Source organism: Lissotriton helveticus, chromosome 4_1, assembly GCF_964261635.1.
Source record: "Lissotriton helveticus chromosome 4_1, aLisHel1.1, whole genome shotgun sequence".
In the NCBI taxonomy this organism is placed as follows: Eukaryota; Metazoa; Chordata; class Amphibia; order Caudata; family Salamandridae; genus Lissotriton; species Lissotriton helveticus.
The window spans coordinates 445261141-445286366 of record NC_136063.1 but is presented as its reverse complement, the minus strand read 5'-3'; the positions used below and the strand labels follow the sequence as shown (position 1 = coordinate 445286366).

The following is a 25226-nucleotide window of genomic DNA, read 5'->3' as shown; positions in this document are numbered from 1 at the left end:
GCAGAGCAGAATGGTGTAGAGCAACGTAAATTGTCATAGAGTAGAATGGCGGAGAGTGTTGTACAGTTGAGTGGTTTATTGTATCACAGATTGTCATGGAGCGGAGTGGCATAGAGTGTCAGTAGAGTGGCATAGAGTGTAGTGGAGTAGTGTGTCATAGAATAGAGTGGAATAAACTGCCATGGAGTGGCATAGAGAGAGTTGCTTAGATCGTCACATAGGATTGTCGTAGAATAGTATAGAGTGGAGCAGAGTGCTGTAGATTGGAGCAGAGTGCCAGTGGAGCAGAGTTTAATGGAGTAGAGCATCATAGTGGAGAGGAGTGTCGAGTGGCCTAGAGTGAAGTGGTGCATAGTACAGTGGTGCAGACTAGATTCGCATAGAGTGCATTGGTTTTGAGTAAAGTGGCATGGCGTGCAGTGACGTAGAGTGCAGTGGCATAGAGTGCAGTGGCATAGAGTAGAGCACCGGTTCAGAGTAGATTGCAGTGGCGTAGAGTAGAGTGGCGGTGAGCAAAGTGGCATAGAATGCAGACGTGCAGGGTAGAGTGGAGTAGTGCAGGATAGAGTGTTGCATTATATAGTGTAGAGGTGTAGAGCGGTGTAGGGTGCAGGGGCATAGAGTGGTGCAAAGCAGAGTGGTATAGGGAGCAGTAATGTAGAGTAAAGTGGTGCAAAGTAGAATAGAGTGGCATAGAGTGTAGTGACATTGATTGCAATGGTCTAGAGTGAGGTAGCATGCAGTGGCGTAGAGTGCAGTGGCACTCTGTGGTATGTTTCAGCCTTGAGTATGCATAAACAAATTCCTTGCTCACTTGCCACAAAATCTTATACCTTGGAAAGCTTGATCCTTGCTAGTGTTTGTCTTGACTCATAAAATGTGCTTTATTTTATAGCGCCATAAGACCCAGTGCTGAAGCTCAATAGAGGTATTTCCAAAAATGCCTTGCAGTGACTAAAGGTCAGTGGCGGCTCCTCTGCTAAGGTGGAGGAGTGTTGCCTCACTGCTCAGCGAGCAGTGACAAAATAAAATAACAACAAAACATAATCATTTTCTTTTTCTTTGCGGGACTCAAAAGCCAGGTCGGTGGGGAGGGATTGGCCTCGCCACCATGAGTGGGAGCAGGAGTTGTTTGCGCTCCCTCCCAAAGTGCGCATGACTGCTTGGTCAGCCCGCCTGGGCCAACCATGCAGTCATGCGCACTTACGATGTTCTCCACTGGGCTGTGTTACACAGCCCAGTGGAGAACATGCCCAGGCTCACTAGCACTACCTGAGCGCCTAAACAGGCCACCAGAACAATTATGACGCTGCTGGAGCGTCGTGATTGGCTGGGAGAGTCCGGGAGCCTGTGTGCTTCCGGTGCTGGCGAGGACTGGGGAGAGGCATGTGCCAGTGGCGGTATGTTTGCTTTTTCTTTTTTTCACCCGCCTCCCACCTCTGTTCCGAGGCAGCCACCACTGCTAATGGTGGTGGTAAGGCTTGGGGAGAGTAGCAAGTGTGATTGCCTCTGTACTTCCGTGGCCTGTTATTATGCTTGCTGTAAAGCACACAATCATAAAATAACCCTGATGTAGCAATACAATGCACATACCCAGATGAGTGTAAGGGCGACTGACGTTGGAATCTGGGGACCACGGTTCGATCCCCGGCTCCGGCGGCAGGTTAGCCCAGCACCATGTGACTCTGGGCAATGTAAATGTAAATGTACAGGAATTTATATAGCGCAAATCACCGAGCGGTTTCTAAGCGCTTGCTTAGGGAACCCGTCCTGGTATTCCCCTGTGAGATAACCCCGGCAGGGTATCCGCAAGGTGAAAGCCAGGCATCCCGCCGCGAGGGGCCGTTGTGGAGATTAAGCAAGCTATTGCCCAGAGTCGCAGAGTGTGAACCCGTGAATCGAGTAGGCACCGGAGCGAGAATTGTCGAGTCCATGGACATTTTAGGACTCAAGACCCCGCCGAGCCGGGAATTGAACCCTGGTCCCGGGCTGACCTCTGCTTCCAGGTCTGCCTCCTCTAACCAGTGAGCCACACTTCTCCACCTCGCTTAATCTTCCCGACGGCCCCCAGCGCCTAGAGACCCTTACGGGTGATTGTGCGCTTTACAAATGTGGACTTTACTTTACTCTGGTAGAGCTGCTTAACCAAGTCTGTTTTATAAATATTTTTCGCCCTTTATCATCTCAGCAAATTTGAATCTAGTATTTCCATAAGGCTTTGTGTGACAAGTCACTTTTTTCAGCTCTAAGTGTTCACTCAACACATCCGTGCATTCTGGATCTTGTAGTCTTTAGCTAGAACAGCTACAATGATCTGAGAGTGCATGGCTAGAAACATTGTGTCCGTCATGTGGGGGTGTATCATAAACCTAACTAGACAATTCCACGTCATTAATGCTGTGTTGTTGATGATCCTTGGATGTGCTGTGTGCCAATGATCGGGCGCCATATTTGCTCTGCCTTATGGTTGTTTGGAAGCAGCATCGTCTTCCTCTTCCGGTCTGCTTCCATTATGACTACCCCCTACACCCTCTCGATATCACACCTGGAAGGCTGTGTACTCTAATGGCAGCCGCGCAGCATATGTCACAGCTGGCAGATGGCTTTGTTGTTGCTTGGGCTGGATTTTCGGAAGTGACTCTAGTTTGTTTCCGCGCCAGGCAGGCGTCACCCCTGTCGCAATGCCAATTAGAAGGGATCCAGGAAGTGAATGTTCCTGTGGAGCGGCTCGTGACTAGCTGTGGTCATGCGCACCAGCCTCTGTTTGCCTAAGGCCTGTCAAACGGCCACTTCCGGCTGCATCTTGCAAGGCCCGGTGCCCTCTGAGGAGCTTGTCTCCTTGCCACACAGCCCCTCTGTCGAAACCAGATAAGGCCTCGCTCCGCAGACCGAGCTCTTACTCAACTTCCTACGGGTCGGGTGGTGGGCAGGGGGGTTGTTTTCAAACACTAAGGGGTACAATCTGTCACTTTTGTGTTCTTTCATTTGGATGCCTAACTTGGTGTCTGGTCTGCTTTGTAAAGTAAAGGAGCGCTACAGGGCTTCAAGGAAGGAGTCGCACAGAAGATGGCGCGGTGCAGCCTGGTGTAAGGGGCCCAGAGAGAGATTACTTCTGATGGTCAGGTTTAGCATTCTCGTTATCCAGCTTTTCCAAGCAGGGCCTCTTCCTCAGAGAGAGGCCATACATGCATCATTCCACCTTCCTTTCAGATACTTTAGCATGTCCCTTGTATACTTGCAAGAAACCTCCCGCCCCATTTTGCAGCTTTAGTGTCCCTCTAATTTTTTTTATGACTGAAATATGCATAATGTTTGCCTTTTAGCCACCTGGCCATCACTAAATAGTTAGAGACAACCCTCCCTCTTAGTCTGTTTAGTGATGCCCAGGTGTGAGTACAGTTATGAGGGACGCCTGTGGCTCACACTGCACCTCCTGTATGTCAGGGAAGCTTGCTGTGCTACTCTCCATGCTGCTCTGGCCCCCTTCCTGGCCTGTACTCAGGATCTGTTCATGTGGCTGCCTTGCCGAAAGGGCAAGTGCATAACCCGGGGGAGGGGCCCCAGATTCTGGCCTCTTTCAGGAACCAAACTTGCTTCTGCTTTCTTGAGCTTTTGCCTGTAGACATCCTCTTACTGACAGAAACACACAAATGAGCATTGACAAAGCCAGTAGGTCTGGCCTTGGCAAGCCGGTGTGTTTGTTTTTATTGCAGCACATGTCACAAAAGAAGAAGAAAACAAGGAATCGTGCCACTACATAATCACGATGGCCATATGCTTGCAATACATTTTTTTATCTAATATTAATATTGAGGTTTCAGGGCTTCCCAGCAAGCAGGTGTGCTTAGAAGGGATATGAAATACCCTTTAAGTTTCAATTCACATTGAATATGATTTTCAATGGCACAAAGAAAAGGTGCTGTTGACTTCGAATTACTATAACCTGAAATCAGTTTAAATATACAGTGATGACTAAAATAGTTAAACTAAAGAATGGAAAGGAAAATGTGCTGAAGTGCACTTATTTGTAGATGGATGTGCACATGTGATCAGAAAAATGCTATCACTCGCAGTGCAAGAGAGGCAATAGCTTTAGTGAGCCGAACCATAGGCCCATGTGGTGTGCTGCAGTGGGTGGAATCAAAATGTGAATGACAGCTGAACAGTAAGTTGATGATGAGGACTGATCTAAAGCCCTTCTATTTATGTTTTATTTATTTAGTGTTTTTATTAAGTCAGGCTCGTTCTTTCTCTGTGCCAGACCTAATAAAAATAATGCATTTATACTGGTGGATCCATTTTAAGAGATTGACGTGATGAACGTTTTAATCAAGTTTTATTCCTTTATTTCCCTTTTTTTGAAATTGGAGCAAACATGTCATAACGTTTTACAGTTAGTTCTCCAATTCCTGTTTTCCATTCTTTTTTTGTTCATGACATTTGTCATTAAATTTGGTCTGTCTCCATATGTTTCTATTTGCACTTCTGGTCCAACTTTACCACTTAGATGGTTTTGACCAGTGTAGCTTTTTAGTCTTTTTTTTTAAATCCAGTACCGTTTCAGTTAGGGGGTTAGTTGGATAAAGAAGGAAGAAAACCGTAGTGTCTCAGGTGGATGACGTACACCACTGCTGGGGCAAAGGCCACCCCCAGTATTTGGTGCTAGAACGTTACCTGTCTCCATGTGGTCCAGTTTGGGTGAAAGGCAACAGCTGGTGTGTTAGAGGACGTGCTTTCTTCTTTCTGTTTTAGTGCCGGCATGGTATCAGTGCAATCAGTCATTGCTTAATTTATAAAAAAAAAAAAAAGTACCATAGTCCAGTCCTTGCATTAGATGAATGCCATTGTCAATGTTGATACAGCATTCAGAACCACTCTTGTTAACCGAAGTTCTATGTAATGATTCCTGGTATACTCCAGAGATCATGTGCTTCTGGCAAGTGACGGCAGATAAGTGGGGGCAAATATAAAGAAAAACTCAATTTTATAGCACATTGAGCTAGTAATAAGCGTTAGACCTCCATAGAATGTAATCACGTTTTACGTAGGGGTGGTGGGTGTAGTTATTTTGAAAAGGTCGTGGTGATTGGTGCCTTTTGAAATAAATTAACCAGTAATATTGATTAGTACTTGGTTTCATTTAAAGTTCACCTTTTTAGGTCTGGCTTGACAGTACTGCTGTCAGTTGACCTTATGTGATCAACAGAAAAAGAGCTTTTAGAAGCACTAATGTGAGGGGCTTTAGCTCCATCCACATGTCGCTGGCACCTTTGTGCATTGTGCCCTTATGCTGAGACCCGCCTGAGTCTAAGAGCCGAGTGTGCTGAAAGTGGCACCCGCTGGGTGCAGGTGTCCATGTGGTTCATGAACTATGAAAGCATTATTAACTCTATACATTTAAAGGTAGTCTGAAACTGGCAAGGGGAGATTTAACTAGTTCAGCAGTAACACTACTAGCAGGAAGCTGATCGCGCGGCGCGCTGCAGCTTACACTAAAAAGCAAATTATTGTTAACAAACGCTGCAGCCTCTGACTCAGCTTTCCAGGCTGTGCGCTTCGACGGTGGGTAATTACCGCAGAGGCGGGCTGACCGGGCTTGGTCGCCCGCCTCCTCATATTCCAGTCCTGGCCTGGCATAAGTTACTCCATCCAATACTCCCACAGCAATTCACCGCGGGGGGTGGGTGGCTTATCATGATTAACATTTTTTGACTGCAAATTGCAGGCACGCAACGGTGCACAACCATCCATTCTCTCACTCTCACTCTCACAAACTGGAGCGGAGCAATCATCTCCTGCAGAACCAGTCCTAAATAACTTTTTTTAGGTCTCTCCTACGCAGCTCGCATGCGCTGCATAGGAGCGCCTTTAGCCGTCGCTCTGAACATTTTCAAGCACACACTTGTGCTTGTGGCGGCATCCACCTTGCGGGTCGCGCCACAAGCACGAGTGCAGTGCTTGAAAATGAGCAGACTACGCCCGTACGTACCACTCTGCGGCTCATCTCCTGCTCCCCCCTCTCTCACGCGCATTCCTTGTTTTTAACTTTCAGCGCAATGCACGCGCGCTTGTGTGGAAGAGGTAGCGTGTTGTATGTGCTTTTGAAGTTGTGGCTGACCCACTTTTGCTACCACAAGTTTAATGTTTTATTTAAGCCATTGCTTTGCACTCTGGGTTCCTCATAGTCGTCCCTCCATTTCAGAATATCTGACTTGCACTCACTGCGAGATGCCTCACTCTCTCGCATTTACTGAAGCTTCCCCAAACCCTCCACTGGTGAAACACTCCTCCGGACGCCACGCTTCTTGTTTAGGACGCCATTGACATTACGGCCTACTCGACTGATAAAAAAAAAAGGTATGTAGCCGCCAGTGCTTTTTTCTTTTTCCCTGCTAGTGTTTTTGTTTTGTTTGCCTCTGTTCGTGTTTTGTTTACTTGTACCAATTGATAAACCAAAAGGTTTGCAGCCACCCACTCTTCATTAATTTTCACAGCTCCTGTTTTGTTTTGTTCGCTTCTGCTCATGTTAATGTTTTGTTTGCTTGTACGGGTTTGATAAACAAAAATGTTTGCGGTCACTCGCGCTTCATCTTTTATCACAGCTCGTGCTTTGTTTTTTTTGCCTCTGTTCGTGTTGGGGTTTCATTTACCTGTACCCGTTGATCAACAAAAAGGTAAATAGATGGCCTTTCACTGCTAAATTCGATTAATATAAAAACCACAAAATGGCCCTCCAAAACCCCTCAAACATTTTACCAAGAAAAAAACTGGTTATCAGATCTCCTCAGCCTGGAGATGAATCTCCGATTTTCAAATTGCTGCTCAAAGGTGTAAATTGTATTTCCCTGTGTGTTAAAGGCTTCAAGAATGCCTCACTTGCGGCTTTCCTACTATTTCTTGACTTGGGGTCACATCTTTTGAAAAGGTACACAAATGGTTCTCGTCGGATGACTGACGGCTTCTTGAGATTGCGATAAGTGCTCATCAAGTAATGGCGGGAGTGGGTGTTCTAAACATTCCAATGCTCTGTGTTGTACTATTTTATTTTTGGCCTTCCAGTTAATCAACCGTAAAGTGCAGTGGTGCGGCACTGACACACCCGTAATTGCTAAATATATTGAAATTATGCATTTTGTATTTTAAGAGATTTGACTATTTCAGCTATTTACCCAGAGTGAAGTTTCAGGTAAAATACACTTGTAATGCTTGCCCTACACAGTATTGTAGATTAAGGATGCTCTTTCACTCTTGAGATCAAGTGAGTTTTATGGATATTTTCTCAAACCATTAAGTCTTTCTCCTACCAGGACTGCTCCACCCGGATTTTTGTAACTGACTTCGTAAACCCATCCCATTCCCTACTTCTCCCTCTACAACAATAAAGAGCATCTCCCCAACTTCTTTTTACATTCAATGACTTTGCTTGGGGGGGGGTGGGGGTGCTTTTATTTGCTTTGCGTAAGCTGTTTCTCCTGCGCACAACCTACGTAAAACACAGGTTGTAAATTCACAGACCTGATACTCTATAATTTGGACCGAATGTCTTATTAACAAGCTCTATTATTGTCTCTGTGGTAAACTATTGTGAATGGAGTACTGACCGTGCATGGCGGCTTTTTCTAGCTCATGATCTTGGGATTTGTTGATTCCGCTACACCAAGGATAATATGCTGTGTGGCTAAACACTTATACTGTCCCAAAGGCGAGACCTATTGGCCATGCCATTGCTTGTTTACTTTCGGCCGGCAGGGCCCCGTGATGCCCGGATTCCACTGATCTCATCCCACCACCCACCTCTCTGAGATTCCACTCCGATCTCTGCTCACCTGGAACCACTCCTGCCTCGAACAGACTCTCTCACCTGAGGCCTGGCCTGCAGCTTCAGAGGCAGGCACGAGCGGGCAGCAGAAGACAGAGGAGAGAAATAAATACTTTTTTGCTAAATAAACAGGGGACACAAGGAAAAGTACTGCCTTTATCACTGTTTTCTCCAGGAAGTTGGAAGGGCGGGGAAGCGCTCTATTTTGGTCCAAAAGATAAACCAAGGATACTTTAACACTACACAAATTTAATCGTGCAAAAAGTAGAGACCTGTTGTCGCACTGCCCATATTACCTAGTTTGGAGAAGGAACGGTTATCAAGACCTCTCTTACTGATCTGCAATCCATATAACTTTTTGATATTTACAATTATCTTCAAAACAGTCGGAAAATATAAAACTTTATTGCAAATGACGGTATCCTAATGAAGGCAGTTTTGCCGAAATGCACGTAGCTTCCATCTACCGCATTGCCTCCATCAACGATACATCGACCACATTTTCAATAGACCTCCCCTTTCTTCTTTTTTTGAATTATATATGTTTTTGTTATGATGGCTAAGGAAATATGTGACCTAATATTTTCTTTCTCTGCTGATATTTATTGATACTGTACTGTTCTCAATACTCCCTCATATTTATAAAAAAAGATGAGATAACTGAAAAGATAAAGAAAATTGTAAATATATACCCAAAAAATGAGTTATAACCACCATTAAAAACATGAATATATTTTTATAACTAAATAATGGCTTGGCCTATTTTTGTTAAATTTCACATGTGGTTACTATTGTATTGTTGACTGTTTCTCACCTAGAATAAGTTGGCACATATAACTGATGCCTGCTATAAATTCTTTACCTACTGACAGGGCAAGGCTAGCCAGGCAGGGGCTAGTACTAGTAATAATTAAATTATGCCCGACGGCCGCACGTTGACGGTCCTTCTCAGTACAGTAGTCTCTGGCATGGCTAAAACAATTGGCAAAACCAGTCCCAAAGGTCAGACCTACTGGATTTGACAGTGCTTGTTCTAAATAGCATATACTCAGTGGTGCAGGACTGTGGAGGTAGAGCAGTTCACAGATAAACCATTTGAAATAGTATGCGCAGCCAACCTCACATATTTTTTTAGATCCTTGAAACTGCCAGAATGTGAGCAGTAGAAAAGCTAAGAGAGCGGGTATGAATATATCGAGCAAAGTGCTAACGTATAAAGAAAGGCTTGCAGCGCTTAAAAGCACATACACAGACTTTAAAGATCACCATTTACGGATGGGTAGCCAGTGCAACATTCAAGTGGCTCAAAATAGAAGTAATGTTACTATTACCATTTTAATGGTACTCAAGAGTATGTTGCAAACGTTAGTGGCATTTGGAGCCCAGTTATGGATCAATACGATGCTGTCCTGAAAATGCAAAGCATGTCCAACAGCGAGCTTCCTTCAACACTCGCAGGGCGGGCTCTAGGCTCACGGAGGCCCTGAGCAGGGAGTGTAGGTAGGGGGCCCGAGGCCGCCAAATCCCTGCCAGGGGCCGCCACGCAAATATGTATCTAAGGATATATATTGGCGTGGCGGCCCCTGGGGTTTGGCGACCCTGTGCAGGTGCACAGCTTGCACATGCCTTAGGCCGGCCCTGACACTTGCATGCATGTGTCTGGGAATCTGTGCTCTAAAGTGCTGTGACTGTCTGCAGCGGCATTACCGCAAGCACCGTGCAGTTCCCAGACAGCTGAGACTGCACTGACACGAGTAGCCACTCTGAGGTGAGAGTACTTGCTTTACTGCAACAGAACAATGCTCAGTGGTTGGTATTCGTGCTCACTTTGCTGACGTAAACAACTCTACAGTAGTACCATGACACTTGTGTATATGTCAGTTCTAATGTGTGGCTGTATTCAAATTTAAAAACATAGGTCCTCATTTATGAGACTCCTTGTGCCTCCGGGACGTCACTTTTTGTGACCTTGCATGGCACAGAAGCCTGCATGGTATTTATCAGGCAGCACTATGCCACTTTTTTTGGCTTAATGCTGCCTACTAAATATCCGTCCCTTTAACGCAGTGTTATGCGTTAAAGGGCGTGCAATGGGTGTTGCTGGGGGCGTTCCCAGCAACGTTCATGGCATTTTGACACTTCCCCAGATTTACGAGAAATCGTAACTCTTAGGCAGCGCTAAAAGCTTACGCCTCCCCAGGGGAGGCGTAAGGGAGGCGCAATGAGGCGAAATATCTTTTTATTTCTCCTCGTTTTTTCCTTTTTCTATGTGTGCCACATTCTGCAGCACACATACAAAGAGGAAAAAGCCTCTTGTGATTATTTTTGTACAGAAAGGTTTCCCTTTCTGTACAAAAATAATTATCCCCACAACGCAGGCACCCTTGCACCATGGTGCAAAGGTGCCTGCGTTGGCGCACAGCAGGCCATTATGCACCGGCACAGTGTGAAAGGACAGGACTGCGCCGTGTAAGATTCAGCACATTCCTGCCCTTTTCTTATGTCGTAGGGAAGCGCAGCAGGAAGGCCTGTGGCGCTGCTCTATGGCAAGACCTGATACATGAAGCCCTCAGGATTCAGAAAATAAAAAGGGTCCATTATATCAGTGTCTGCCCATCAACACATTACAAGACCCACTTCTGGCATTGATAGAACAGTTCGATCAAATAAGAAAGAACTGTTAATGAACCTGTGTCAATTTAAAAGGCAAACACCCCAGACCTGCTCAAAAGTAAGCCTGGGTGCATTTTAAAGTAAGGGCATTGAATTATGCCAAATTCCTGAATTTCATGTTATGCAGCATTTGAGAAATTTCAATAAATGGTGTACGTTTGCATAGCTGTCAGAGAGACTGGTTCATGCAGAAAGTTGCAAACATGTTTCTGTTTGATCTTCTGTCCGTGTGTCGCAAGACTTATTTAGGTAAGGAAGGCCCTCATTAAAACACTCTTGCTAGACACCCAGAAATCACATTTTGCTCTAAAAGCATACTCTTACATATTTTCATGAACTTTTTACGACATTTCGTAAAACTTTAGTGATATTATAATTTGCGAACACATTTTATGAATAAAAGATTCCACCAGACATCTGAAACTTGGTCTGCAGCTAGCCAACAACCAAAGGATGCCCTCCAGGCATGCAGGGGGGCCAGCACTCCGGGCATGCAGGGGCGCCAGCACTCCGGGCATGCAGGGGGGCCAGCACTTCGGGCACGCAGGGGGGCCAGCACTCCAGGCATGCAGGGGGGCCAGCACTTCGGGCATGCAGGGGGGCCAGCACTCCAGGCATGCAGGGGGGCCAGCACAGGGTCGGATTGGGATCACAATTTGGCCCGGGCACTGACAAAAAAGTGGCCCACATTGGCGGGGCGTGGCCCACATTTGCGGCTGTCTTTTTCATGAAACACACAAGGAATGTAGGAGGGAGGACATTGTTCTTGGGAAGGACACAGGGCCTAGGTGACAATGTCCTACAAGCTGAGCACCTGAAAAATAGCCAGACCCCTTTCTATCACCAAATTATTCCCAGCCCTCCAGCGCAGGAGCATCTGAAAACAGCAAGGCCCCTTTCTCTTAAAAAATGATTCCCCAGCCCTCCAGTGCAGGAACACCTAAAAACAGCGAGGCCCCAGCTATTGGTAAATTACTCATCCCTCCCCAGCCCTTCAGTGCCATGGCATGGCGGGAGAGGGGCTAAAGCAAAAACACAGCTTCTGGGACATCCATGTGGGTGGGGGTTGGGGGGGGCTAAGGTGAAGATAGTGCGAGTTCCCCACATCACCTGGACCCAACAGCGAGACCCATTCTTTCTCCCCACTATGCCCTGAATGAAGGGCTATGGGTGAGGAGTTAAAGCAAACACTGTTTCTGGGCTGCAAGGTGAAAATGGCTCATAGGCCTGAGCAACACCTGGCCCCCTTGGAGGCCTATTCTGGCAAACAATTACCCCTCCCCAGCCCACCATCAGCATGATTGCAGGGCAGGGGGTCAAGGAGAGGCCATAGCTGATCATAGCTGAACGGCCGTCCACACAGCAAATCTGCTTTCCTCACCCTGTCAGTGCTCTCTGTGGACTGGTAAAGGGGAAAACACGGCCCACAGAGTGCACTGAGACACCGGCCCTTCGGCCCGTGCCCGCAGTGCCAATCCACCCCTGGGCCAGCACTTCGGGCATGCAGGAAGGCCAGCACTCCGAGCATGCAGGGGAGCCAGCACTCCAGGCTTGCAGGAGGGCCAGCACTCCGGTGTAAGAAAATGGCTTTTTATATACTGGACCAAATTAAGGTACAGTGTATATAGAGTCCCGAATCTCCATAGGTATAACAGAGGTTAAAGTCAGATCTGACCTTACTCTCTAAAGTGGTAGCTTGGTTGAGCAGTAAGGCAATATCCGAAGACCGTGTAAAGCATTTGTTGTACACACTGTCAGCAAAAGGTTTCACACACTCAAGAACTGAACTCTAGGCCAATCGTTTTTATATCAAAATATATAGCGGTTTTATTTTAGAACCAACAGGTATCAAAATATACTTTTCTCAATATGAGTGACTTTGGTAATTACTTTGCAGAGAGGCAATAGACTTGGTAAGTACAATAGTTACTGGGGTTGCAATAGGCAACACAATTTTAAACACAATTTAACATTGAGCTCAATGGCTTTTTCTATAAAAATGCAATTGTTTACTTTCAGGATTACTTTGCTAACCACAGGACTGGATCCTGGATTCAGTCTCGGAACCTAAGCTGTAAACAGTTAAGTAAAAGCGTTTCGGTTACAGTTGTAATTTTTAAAGGATATAAAGGTATTTTCAAAGTTGACACTTAGAAACTTTTCAGAGAAAAACTAGCAATGTTATCCTATGAAAGGAAATTCAAGTCACAGGTAAAGTAGGTTCTCGTTACTTTTTGTAATCCAGTACTGGGCTCCTAGGTCCAGCACTGGGACCTCTACCTAAGGCAGCTAAGTATTTACGTTTCAGTAGTTAGTATGATTTTTAAGGAATATTTGTCATTTGCAAAAATCAACACCTAGAAGAAATATCAGAGAAAATCAGTCAATGCCTTCCTATGGGAGAAAATGCAGGTAACTGGTAAGTACAGTTAAGATTACTTTTGCGGTTCAATACTGAACTAGAAGTACAGTACTGGCTTCTCTCCTGATCCTAGGTGAGTATTTCGAAAATCGGTATTCGGCTTAATTTAGAAGAATATTTTAAAGTTTCAAAAATCGACACTTAGTCAATGTTAGCCTATGGAAGGAAAGTGAGTTATCGGCTTTCAGGTGAGTACTCGGCTGGTGAGGTTAAGGTTCTGGGCATAGACTCAGGGGTCTCCCAGGGTTGGAAAGGTACAGTTGTTACACCTTCAGCGGCACAGAGGCAGCCGGGTGCAGAGAGAGTAGTCCCAATGCAATCCAATGGAGGGTAGGGGGCCTTTGGTTGGTGGCTGCAAGCAGGCAGGCCAAGTGGCTGTGGGAACTGAGCTCCTGGTCACTTACTCAGGGCAAGTGGGGAAGTAGAGTAGGGTAGTAGTGTTACCTCCAGCGGCACTTGAGCGGCTGGGTGCTTATGAGTCGTCTTGCGCTCAGTGTTATCCAATGGAAAAGTTACAAAGTAAGCAAAGGCTGCAGGCTCGGGGACAGAGTTTCTTCAGGTGCGACCATCACTTCTAGAGGTAAGTTGGGTTCTTGGAGAAGAGGTAAGTACCCCAAAGGAGGGCACAGGGGACCGTGGGGTGCCGGGTGCAGGGTTGTCTTTGGGTGTCGGGAAATCTTGCCCTTGGCTGGTCGTGGTTGGGGGGGGTCCTGGGTTCTGAGGCTGCAGGTGTCGTCTAGGTCATCGAGGAGGGTCTTTGAGCACTAGACTTCGGGTCCCAGTCACCGGGGGAATGTCCTCGTGGTCTTGGGTCACTCGGGCATAGGCCGCGCTCAGCGGGTGCAGAGTGGGCTGGATTCGCGGTTCCTGGCTGGCACCAGGGGTATGGTTGTTGGAGCAGAGCCTCTGCTCAGGGGTGTCCCAGTCTTTTAGAGGATCAATGCAGGCAGGTCCTCTGGGTTGTCCAAGGTTGTTGTCTGCAGGAGTCACCGGGATTTAGCAGAGGCATGTTCCAGGGTCGACAGGCCGGTAGGGCTGGGGTCAAGTCAGTTGGTGTCGTCCTGTTAGCAGCTGCACGGCGGGTCTTCTTCTTGATCTTCTTACTTGTTTTCTTATCGGGATCTGAGGAAGGAAGGTTCAGGGTGCCCCTAAATACTGAATTTAGGGGCGTTACAGGTAGGGCGAGGGCAGGGACCAATAGGTCACTGTCCTGTGGTGGGTACACCCCCTAACCTCCTCCTCTCCTGTGGGAGGGGCCAGGGGCCTAGATGTGAGTGGGCAGGGCTCCCCATCTTCAAGATGGCCGGCGCCCGGGGTCGTGCTTCACCTCGCCTCTCCCACCTGAGGCGTGGGGTTGGCACAGGCTAGCACCCCCCCTTAATGACGTAGGGTTTTCCGCCAGTCTTCCCGCCAGAGTGGGGGTCAGAACTGGTGGGGGCCAGTTGCTGAGTACAGCGAGTGGTCTGGAGAAGCTCACAAAGGTGGCAGGCCTATGAATCTTCCCCCTGCCCATCCTGGGGGAGGAGACCTAGCACCTCGCCCAGGATGTGCATTGTTGCAGGCCCAGGAGAGGAGAGAACTCTCCACCCAGGGGTCCAGCAACATGTCTGCTGTGTGGCAGCCTAGGCAGCCTCTCAGACCAGATGTGGATTGTAGGTTAGGTTTTCAGGGGGCATCTTTAAGATGCCCTCTTGTGTATTTTACATTAAATCCCAAACTGGCATCAGTGCGGGTTTAATGTGCTGAGTAGTTTGATATCAAACTTGTCAGTCTTCAGTGTAGCCATTATGGTGCTGTGGAGTTTGTAATGACGACCTCCCAGCACCATGTACTCTTAATGGCATCACTGCACTTACAGTGCCCAGGAATGGCCCTGGGTACTGTAGGGGCACAGGGCTCGTGCACCTGTGCCCACACCACTGGCATAGGACACCCATCTAGAGGGGTGACTGAGGTATGCCAGGGCAGTCGGTCTTGTGGGCATGGCACACAGGGATGTCTGCCATGTTGACTCTTTGTTTAGTACTGTACTTAGACACTCAGCCTGCAAAGGCAGTGTGTGGGTGTCAGGGTACAGGGCCCCTGAGGGTGGCACAATAAGTGCTGCAGCCCTTAGGGGTCTTCTCTGGTCACCATGCCCTGGGTACCTAGGGTACCATCTACTAGGGGCTGACAGGTGGCCGGAGATGCCAACTGGGTTGTAGTTTCAACACAGTTTAGGGAAAGAACACAGGCCCCTGGGCACCTGGTTGGCAGGAGCTCAGGGCACACTCAGTTAAAGGACATCAGCAGTTCAGCAAAAAGTGGGGGGCATACCAATGCAAGAAACATGGCACTTTCTCACATGCGGGCATGCAGGAGGGCCAGCACTCTGGGCATGCAGGAGGGCCAGCACTCTGGGCATGCACGAGGGCCAGCACTCTGGACTGCACGAGGGCCAGCACTCTGGGCATGCACGAGGGCCAGCACTCTGGGCATGCACGAGGGCCAGCACTCTGGGCATGCACGAGGGCCAGCACTCTGGGCATGCACGAGGGCCAGCACTCTGGGCATGCACGAGGGCCAGCACTCTGGGCATGCAGGGGGGGCAGCACTCTGGGCATGCACGAGGGCCAGCACTCTGGGCATGCATGAGGGCCAGCACTCTGGGCATGCACGAGGGCCAGCACTCTGGGCATGCACGAGGGCCAGCACTCTGGGCATGCACGAGGGCCAGCACTCTGGACTGCACGAGGGCCAGCACTCTGGGCATGCACGAGGGCCAGCACTCTGGGCATGCACGAGGGCCAGCACTCTGGGCATGCACGAGGGCCAGCACTCTGGGCATGCAGGGGGGGCAGCACTCTGGGCATGCAGGAGGGCCAGCACTCTGGGCATGCACGAGGGCCAGCACTCTGGGCATGCACGAGGGCCAGCACTCTGGGCATGCACGAGGGCCAGCACTCTGGGCATGCAGGGGAGCCAGCACTCTGGGCATGCAGGAGGGCCAGCACTCTGGGCATGCAGGGGAGCCAGCACTCTGGGCATGCAGGAGGGCCAGCACTCTGGGCATGCAGGGGAGCCAGCACTCTGGGCATGCAGGGGGGGGCAGCACTCTGGGCATGCACGAGGGCCAGCACTCTGGGCATGCAGGGGGGGGCAGCACTCTGGGCATGCAGGAGGGCCAGCACTCTGGGCATGCACGAGGGCCAGCACTCTGGGCATGCAGGAGGGCCAGCACTCTGGGCATGCACGAGGGCCAGCACTCTGGGCATGCAGGGGGGGCAGCACTCTGGGCATGCACGAGGGCCAGCACTCTGGGCATGCACGAGGGCCAGCACTCTGGGCATGCACGAGGGCCAGCACTCTGGGCATGCAGGGGGGGCAGCACTCTGGGCATGCAGGAGGGCCAGCACTCTGGGCATGCAGGGGGGCCAGCACTCTGGGCATGCAGGAGGGCCAGCACTCTGGGCATGCAGGAGGGCCAGCACTCTGGGCATGCAGGAGGGCCAGCACTCTGGGCATGCAGGGGAGCCAGCACTCTGGGCATGCAGGAGGGCCAGCACTCTGGGCATGCAGGAGGGCCAGCACTCTGGGCATGCAGGAGGGCCAGCACTCTGGGCATGCAGGAGGGCCAGCACTCTGGGCATGCAGGAGGGCCAGCACTCTGGGCATGCAGGAGGGCCAGCACTCTGGACATGCAGGAGGGCCAGCACTCTGGGCATGCACGAGGGCCAGCACTCTGGGCATGCACGAGGGCCAGCACTCTGGGCATGCACGAGGGCCAGCACTCTGGGCATGCAGGGGGGGCAGCACTCTGGGCATGCAGGAGGGCCAGCACTCTGGGCATGCAGGGGAGCCAGCACTCTGGGCATGCAGGAGGGCCAGCACTCTGGGCATGCAGGAGGGCCAGCACTCTGGGCATGCAGGGGAGCCAGCACTCTGGGCATGCAGGGGGGGGGCAGCACTCTGGGCATGCAGGAGGGCCAGCACTCTGGGCATGCACGAGGGCCAGCACTCTGGGCATGCACGAGGGCCAGCACTCTGGGCATGCACGAGGGCCAGCACTCTGGGCATGCACGAGGGCCAGCACTCTGGACTGCACGAGGGCCAGCACTCTGGGCATGCACGAGGGCCAGCACTCTGGGCATGCAGGGGAGCCAGCACTCTGGGCATGCAGGAGGGCCAGCACTCTGGGCATGCAGGGGAGCCAGCACTCTGGGCATGCAGGGGGGGCAGCACTCTGGGCATGCACGAGGGCCAGCACTCTGGGCATGCACGAGGGCCAGCACTCTGGGCATGCAGGGGGGGCAGCACTCTGGGCATGCACGAGGGCCAGCACTCTGGGCATGCACGAGGGCCAGCACTCTGGGCATGCACGAGGGCCAGCACTCTGGGCATGCAGGGGGGGCAGCACTCTGGGCATGCAGGAGGGCCAGCACTCTGGGCATGCAGGGGAGCCAGCACTCTGGGCATGCAGGAGGGCCAGCACTCTGGGCATGCAGGGGGGCCAGCACTCTGGGCATGCAGGAGGGCCAGCACTCAAAGCTGGCCCTCCTACATCCCTGAGAAGTTTCTTACCCAAGGTTCTTGCTAACCTGCAATCCACGTCTGGTCTGAGAGGCTGCCTAGGCTCCAACAATGTTTGCCAGCAGTGGCTCCTCCGTTAAGGCTGAGGAGTGTCACCACCACTCCTCTATCAGGAGTGAAAACATGAAAAATAAAATGATAATAACAGCTTGGTATCATTTTAGTTTTCCTCGCGAAGCTGCGTCTTGGGTGGAGCGGGCCAGGTCATCCTAATGGACAGCAGCAGGGAGGGGGAGTGGTGGTACTGCTGAAAGTGTGCATGTCTGTTTAGCTGCGTCTTGGGTGGAGCGGGCCAGGTCATCCTAATGGACAGCAGCAGGGAGGGGGAGTGGTGGTACTGCTGAAAGTGTGCATGTCTGTTTAGCTGCGTCTTGGGTGGAGCGGGCCAGGTCATCCTAATGGACAGCAGCAGGGAGGAGGAGTGGTGGTACTGCTGAAAGTGTGCATGTCTGTTTGGTCGGTCCTCTTAGGACCGACAAGCGCACTCGGCTCTCTCCACTCCAGCTGTCCTGCACAGCCGGGTGGAGAACAGGCACAGGTCTCAGGGCCTGACTGAGCACCAAACCAGGCCGCTCAGACCAATCTCAACGCTTCTCTTATGTGGGTATTATCAGCATGATAGCAGTGTCTGGATTGGCGTAGGGGAGTCTGGGAGCCTGTGCATAGACTTCCAGCAGTTGAGAGGAGCAGGAGAGCACCGAGGCGGCGGTCAGCAGGTAAGTAATATTTTTTTCTTATTATTTTTCTCCCCTACGATGCCTCCTGCTCTGCCATCCATGCTGCCTCACCACTTTGATTTCATAGCAGCCGCCACTAATGTTGGGAGCATGTGCCCTGTCCTGATCCTTGGGGTGGCCAGCACAGTGTGCTCAATTCTGTGTGCAGTATTTATGACGATGAACACAGCGCCACCACAATACTTGTTGAAAACAATTTCTCATATTGACAAAATCCTTTAAAATCTGGTTGTTTAACCAATAATTTCTTATCCTCCCGCCTTTTGTGCGCTATCTTGCTTTGGTTTAATTTCCCTTTGTTTTCTCACTTATTGTTATGCAAAATTAGTCGTGTTATTTTTCTATAGTTTTATGACACTCTGAATGTGTGCGCTTTTTGAAAAAAAGCATACCATGGTAGGCTGCGGTACTGCACACCAAGTGGCCAAGCTTGTAGAATTGATTACGAAACCTTCGGATGCTACTAACTACCGCATTCCAGCACCAGCAAACACTGGTACAATTTAAGTCCTGCTGCAGAGAGTTGGGTGGCAGGACTAAGGAGCTGGGTGTGTCGCTAATGAGTGGAGGGCGGTGCTAATGAGTTGGAGTGGGGCAATACTAATGAAGGTACTGTTCGCACATGGCATGCAATATGCATTCATTGCATGAGGGTAAAACTTTGTACATTTTGTCTCCTTCAGCCACGCAGGGTCCCCAGGTAGCTATGGTTTCTTACCTGCTTCTATGAACAGTGGTGTGGCACCTCACGGAGGAGCAACAGTGATCCGAATGCAAGGACTGGCGTACAACTCTGGCGTCAAAGAGATTCTGAACATGTTCCAAGGCTATCAGGTCAGTCTCACTTGAGTATTGTCATATTTAACATTACAAACTGAGCCATGAGTGGAGAGACTGCTGCACATCACACTCGTGATTATTAAGGCTCAACGTTTTCCGTTTTTACAGATTTTTGCAGATATATACGTCAGAAAGATGTGTTTACAGGAAATTGGGCTTCTTGTGAGTGTCTCTCCATGCTGTCTTTAATAGATTCCAGGCCAACAGCTGAGCAAATAGACAACAGGGTGTTAAGAAAACAGGATGAGATTTTCTTAATTACATTAACCCCTTGGGCGCGGGTGCAATTCTGCGCCTGTGCGGCGTTTTTCGAAGTTGGCGGGTTCATGACAGCCCCCAGCCGTCATCAGCACACTCCCACCGCGGTGCATGACGGACGGGGGCCGTCATCAGCACCGAAAGGGTTAATAGGCCCATAAATATTAGTATAATGCGAATACTTACCCAGGCATCAAAGTATGAGTGTATGTTTAGCAGTTAAATAAATTTGTAAAAATATGACTTCGAGTTCATTTACTGTCAAAAAGTAAATATGAGGGAGTTCCAAAACACATCTCACTGGCCTTTTAGCAGGTGCTGTTTGGCAGATACTAAGAGTTCTTGGTAAGCATTTATAATTGTTTGAAGTTTCAGGTTAGTTCTTGTGATGGTGTTTGAATTTCTAGAGGTATTTCGACTTATGATCTCAGTAGATGGCTGTAGCAACCTGGAGATTTTCATCTTAATCTGTTCTTGGATGGTTGCATCCATTTGCAACAGTGTTGGCATGGCCTGCCCATTCACCAGCTGTGATGTGGTTTCTCCAGGTCCATAGTAAGTTGAGGAAGCTGCAATCCCTTAAACAGCTATTGCCTGGTGTCTGTATGCCCTAGATGAACAACAATCACACATTGCAATCTATTTAACATGCAACTATCATGCATACATCCAGAAGTCACCATGGATTTAAATTTGAGAATCTCCATTTTTGTATTTTTATGTTCCTATATATTGTGTTGTATTCAGAAGAAGCTGTGACCACACTGCCCAAACCAACATCAGCATGGCCAAGTAACAAAAACATTCATGCAGTACTTGTTTTTTATATGCATTTAATATCATACATTGCATTTTTAATAAATGTTACCTGTGCCTGTCCCCGGAACTCCTGAATTATGAAGGTGCTCTTCAGGGGCATCATCTCTCTATACTCGGTTAATTGCTCTACAGACATTAATTTTGACCTCTATGTCAATCAGCACTGTATTAATTAGGTCATCAACTTTATACTTTGAGGTACATCTTCACCTCTGTACTTGGCACTGACAGTACCAGGACCCCCCCCCCCCTCTCCAGTAGACAGTAACTTAGTGGTTCAACTTGCCACATAACAAGCACTTTTGCCCTTTGGTGGGATGGTAACAGCATGAGAAACACCCTATGCGGGGTCCACAACCTTGATTAGTTTTCTTTGGCTCTATTTTAGTTGCCTCATACTTTTTCTGTTAACTCATCTGGGCAGATGCAGTTTTACAGAGTCCTTATCATGCAACAACAGTTCACTCGGCACCCATACAGCCATAATTAACTTCTGGGACATACTGCAGGATGGGGCGCAACGGTGTTATTGTCCACTATTTCACAATTGGTAGTCAGACCATTAAAATTGTCAGTTGACTACCTTCGCATGCTTGCCTCGCCTAGCCTAGAATGAACCACTCATAGTCCGCATTCTCTTGAAGCTTCCGTCATAGTCGTCCTCCACATCTGTGCCAAGTTGCTTTAGAAATAATTTGTGCACCTTCTAGCTAAAGACATGGGGGAGCTGAGACTTTTTTTTTAAATAGCTGCATCAGTCTCCTTGGTAACCTTAAAACAGTTGAAGAGTCTGGCTAGGTTTCAGCACAGAACCATGGCATGCAGGACTAGGTGCGGGTTGAGCCCGCAGAGTAGGATAGTCCATGCCGGCCAGGCATCCCTGAATGGACCAGCAAATAGCTGCATAGAATGATTGGATCATTTCTTGGCCTACTCGGAGCCAGTGTTATTGTGGAGGTGGTCCCCAATGAGTGCACACAGCACACATCAGTACACAGTTATATGAGACAGGTTATCTGGCATGGGGTTCTGGCCTCCTTGTATTGGTTTATATAAATAACACACTACAGATGGTGTGTATAGCATTATGCAGTTCTGATTAATTTACAGATTATAACTAGGGCTTCGGGTTTTATGAATTTGTTTACTTTTCCGTCTGTATTTATCCATATTTATTTTTTGCTAATGTTATCTGTATTTATCCATATTTATTTTGGGTATTGTAAATAAATTAAGTTAACTCCTTCCATGCTCATGACGGAGCCGCTCCGTCATGAGCCTCGGTTGAGCTGTGCTCATGATGGAGCGGTTCCGTCATGGCCCGCTCGGCGCGCCTGCGCGGCGCCAATTCCGCGCCTGCGCTGGATGTTCCATTGAGCGGGCGGGGCCAAGACGGAACCGCTCCGTCATGAGCACAGCGCAACCGCGGCTCGTGACGGAGCGGCTCCGTCACGAGCATGCGAGCGCCGCTCGGCCCCCCCTCCCCACTTGCGCTGCGGCGGAATTGCCACCGCAGCGAAGGAGTTAAAACTAGTATATTTCCGCATTCATGTAACCGATAAATGCACATTCATGCTTGAACACCTGATAGGTTCCAATGATAGGAACACCCACATATGATAAATCAATGCCATTATATGAAAACATAAACAGTTATTAAGGTTGTGCTTACCTATTGTTGTTTACGCCTCTTCGAAAATCTCCTTCTTATTTTAACCCCTTATCTGCAGTCGGCGCAGCTATTGGCCTGGCTGTCATAACTGACAGCATTTGGAAGCTCTCAAAAAAGAATCCAAATTCTGTTTTTATTCACATGTAAAAATAAATACAGACTGGAAAAGAAACAGTTTTCTCTTTGTATTTATCTGTAAAAATCTGTAAAAACAGAAAGCTTTAATTTATAACCAAATGTATGTGTTCGGGAAAGTACATCCACACGTTTTATTTCCAAACAGAACTTGTTTCTAGTTGTAGGCACATCACGAAAATGTTGTAAAATTAATAAGAAATAATTTAGGTGCAAGCCATGGCCCCAACCAACTTCCTTCTTTGTTGGTTAGTAAAAGGCATGCAGGTGGAGAGGCCCTTTGACCTTGGTTCCCCTTTGACCTTAATAAGGCATGCTGTATTCAGGTATGGATTTGAAGCTCCGCCCACTCTCCGTCCATATGTGTAATTGGCTTGTAAACTCTGGCTCTTCATTGGTCAATCTATGCATAGCAGCTCCTCCTTAGTAACGCCTTGTCTCATCCTGTAACCTCCCATAAGGGCTGCCCCCCTTACATGTGTTGTTACTCGGTAGGCTTTCATTACATCCTCCGAGCCCTATTTCTTTTAAATTGTTATCACCTGCCTGCTGTTGCAGGCAGGACACGCTCTCTCCTATCTCTTTATTTCCGTGCCTTTGGTTTATTTGCGGTGCCAAACGCGGCTGTATGATTTTTCTTTCAGTCTTTATTTACTTTTTTTGTTGTTGTTTCCAAGCTCCCCATGCTGCACTTGCACAATAATAGAGCCAATGCCCCTTTCTTTGGACGAGTTGAGTCTAAAGAAAGGTGCGCAGCCACCAATAAAATGAAAGCGCTGTTTGGGGCGCTTTTACCAAAAAAGCATTTGTTTTTCAAACAAATACTTTTTTGGTAATAGTGCCTCATACTGAGCTTTCACTTTTATGGCGGACGCAATCCTTTCCTTAAAGGCGACTCTTCTAACAAAAGGGGTACAGCAATTATTAACGTGCAAGTGTGGCATGTGGCGCTTGGAAACAAACAATATTTGCAATACAATAGGTCTTGCGTTTGCGAGAGTTTAAGCTATTGTCATTTACAATGCCAATAGCTCAAACTCTCGTAAATGCGAGACCTATTGCATTGCAAATGCTTGTTTCATTTGTTATTAGGTCACCATTTATAGGGCTGGGTTCCTCTCTATAAATTTTCTCTGGAACCCTTGGTCAGTGGACCGTTATTACCTACTGGAAAGTGTAGAGGGGAGAAATAACTCAATAAAGCAATCCCACAATTTCAAAAGTCTCTGAATTCCAAGTTAGTGGGTTTATTACAAAGCCAAAAATAACTGGACATACAGACACCTCAAAACGAGGTTGTAGAAATACATTGAAACTAATACACATACAAACCTACGGGTAAGATTGAAATGCTGGAGCATGAAAAGAATGACTAATTCCAGAATCAGGACGCAGGTAATGATTGCCTCCACGTAAAGAGCAGTCTTCATTTTGGGGTCGCAAGTAAAAAGCATTAGTCTGTCCCTACACTACTACTACTACTGTGACATCCCTACTTATCATTTCCCAGGCAAGTTCAGGAAAAGGTGTCAGCATGTGAAGACTTCCTAAGAAATACACTAACGTTGTATGGGTCTTGTAGCCAAAGCTACAGAGCTCGTTCTAAGATGCTCCTTCCCTCTCCATCGATCTCCTCTCCTCTTCTCCTGACTCAACCCCCAGGGCACTGTCCCTAATTCAAAACACAAAAACATAGAACACGCCCACAGCTTGTATCTGGTTCACCTTATCCCGCTGGGCACTCCTCATAGGTGATTTTCCCTTTATTTCAATGCTCCCAGCTCCAGGCTTGATGACCTTGATTACCAGGCCTCTTTCAGTGAGAAAGAACACTGTCTCCAAATTATCAGTCCAAAGTATCTTCTCCGATCCTAACTCCTAAAACAAAGGCGTAATTCTAACTCACAAAGACGACTTTCTCCACCTGAACAGAAGCGTGAGAACAGTGAAGAACCGGGCCTTTATGGGCCTGGCCGCGCAGGGCACGCCTGAGATCTCCGAGTTCACCTGCCTTGTCGTACAGAGACACAGAACAATCTGTTAGCGTAGAAAACCGAATTTATTAGCTGCAGCTATGCACAGTTATCCTAGAAGTACATCAGTGGTAGATTCTCAGGAGGCTGCCACTTCATTCCGTGGCTCACAGTCTTTTATAACCACATACACCCACATAAGAACACTCCCAATGCGCAAAATATAAACCAATAGAAAAACATTCTTTTGGTCAAAACAAGGCACCACGTAATCAAATCGTTCTTCCCTTGTGTCATGTTCTTGCCCAAACCCACAAGTCAATAAATAACAGCACCCCTAAGTCAATCAATAATGGCAGGACGTGTTTGTGTACTACAAAGGACAACTTGCAAAATAGGACGAGGTGGAGAAAGAACAATGAAGGCCAACAGATAGTTGAGACAAAGATTAGTCAGTCGGGGAAAGAATACTGAAGGCCAACAGATAGTTGAGACAAGGATTAGTCAGTCAGACTGGTTCCTGGAATTGACTTCACCACAAGGATAAGGGGGGTTATTTGACACGCACATAGCAGGTAGTACAAAGGGCAAGAGCATTCGGTTCGCCAGGCTGCCTGAGTGAGGGCAACACAAAATGGCAACGAAATACAAAATGGAGTCGCAACTGAATTTCCTCAGACCCTCCTTTTGCCATTACGCAGGCAAAACACACAGACTCACGTCAATCTGAGTCAATTTCAATAGCCATAATGTCTTCAAGCTGTTGCTGTAACATCATTTTCATGTTTTCTGCTTTCTGAGAGACAGGGCTTGGGACACACATGGTGGCACAAAGGCCGCAGATAGCGGGACCACATTGTAGACAGAGGCAACATGAAAAGATAATGGCCAAAGTCACTCCAATGAAAGTCAGTACCTTCCATCCCCATGTGGACAGTAATCCCCAAAACCATCCCATCAAAGACCAGCTTCCTTCGTCCTGGTGGATGGACTCCGCGATCTGATGCAATTTAGAGATGGCCTGGTACACTGTGGGTGCGTTGTCAGGTATGTAAATGCAACAGCTGGATCCAATCAATTTACATACTCCACCACGGTCTGCGACAATGATGTCTAAAACCATCCTGTTTTGTAATGTTATAAGGCGGTCCGCCTGAAGCTCGGCTGTGAGGTTACTCAGTGCCCCTACAGTTTCATCTATCGTTGCCTCAACAACTCGGACAAGATGCCTTATGTTTCTGCTATTGGCCATAGGGCCCCAGAATGGGAGGAATCCTTTGAAAAAGTCGCCTCCCTCTTGTCCTGCTGT

The 25226-nt window shown here is 48.3% G+C and overlaps 1 protein-coding gene across 3 annotated transcripts in view; it reads left to right on the top strand.

Moving 5' to 3' along the window:
• ESRP1 (epithelial splicing regulatory protein 1) overlaps window positions 1–25226 on the top strand; it is a 395873-nt gene that overhangs the window by 349995 nt on the left and 20652 nt on the right. For all 3 annotated transcript variants that reach the window (XM_078687020.1, XM_078687021.1, XM_078687019.1), the window contains exon 14: window positions 18904–19054. In XM_078687020.1, the coding sequence (XP_078543146.1) occupies window positions 18904–19054 (151 nt within the window). The remainder of the gene's footprint in view (window positions 1–18903; window positions 19055–25226) is intronic.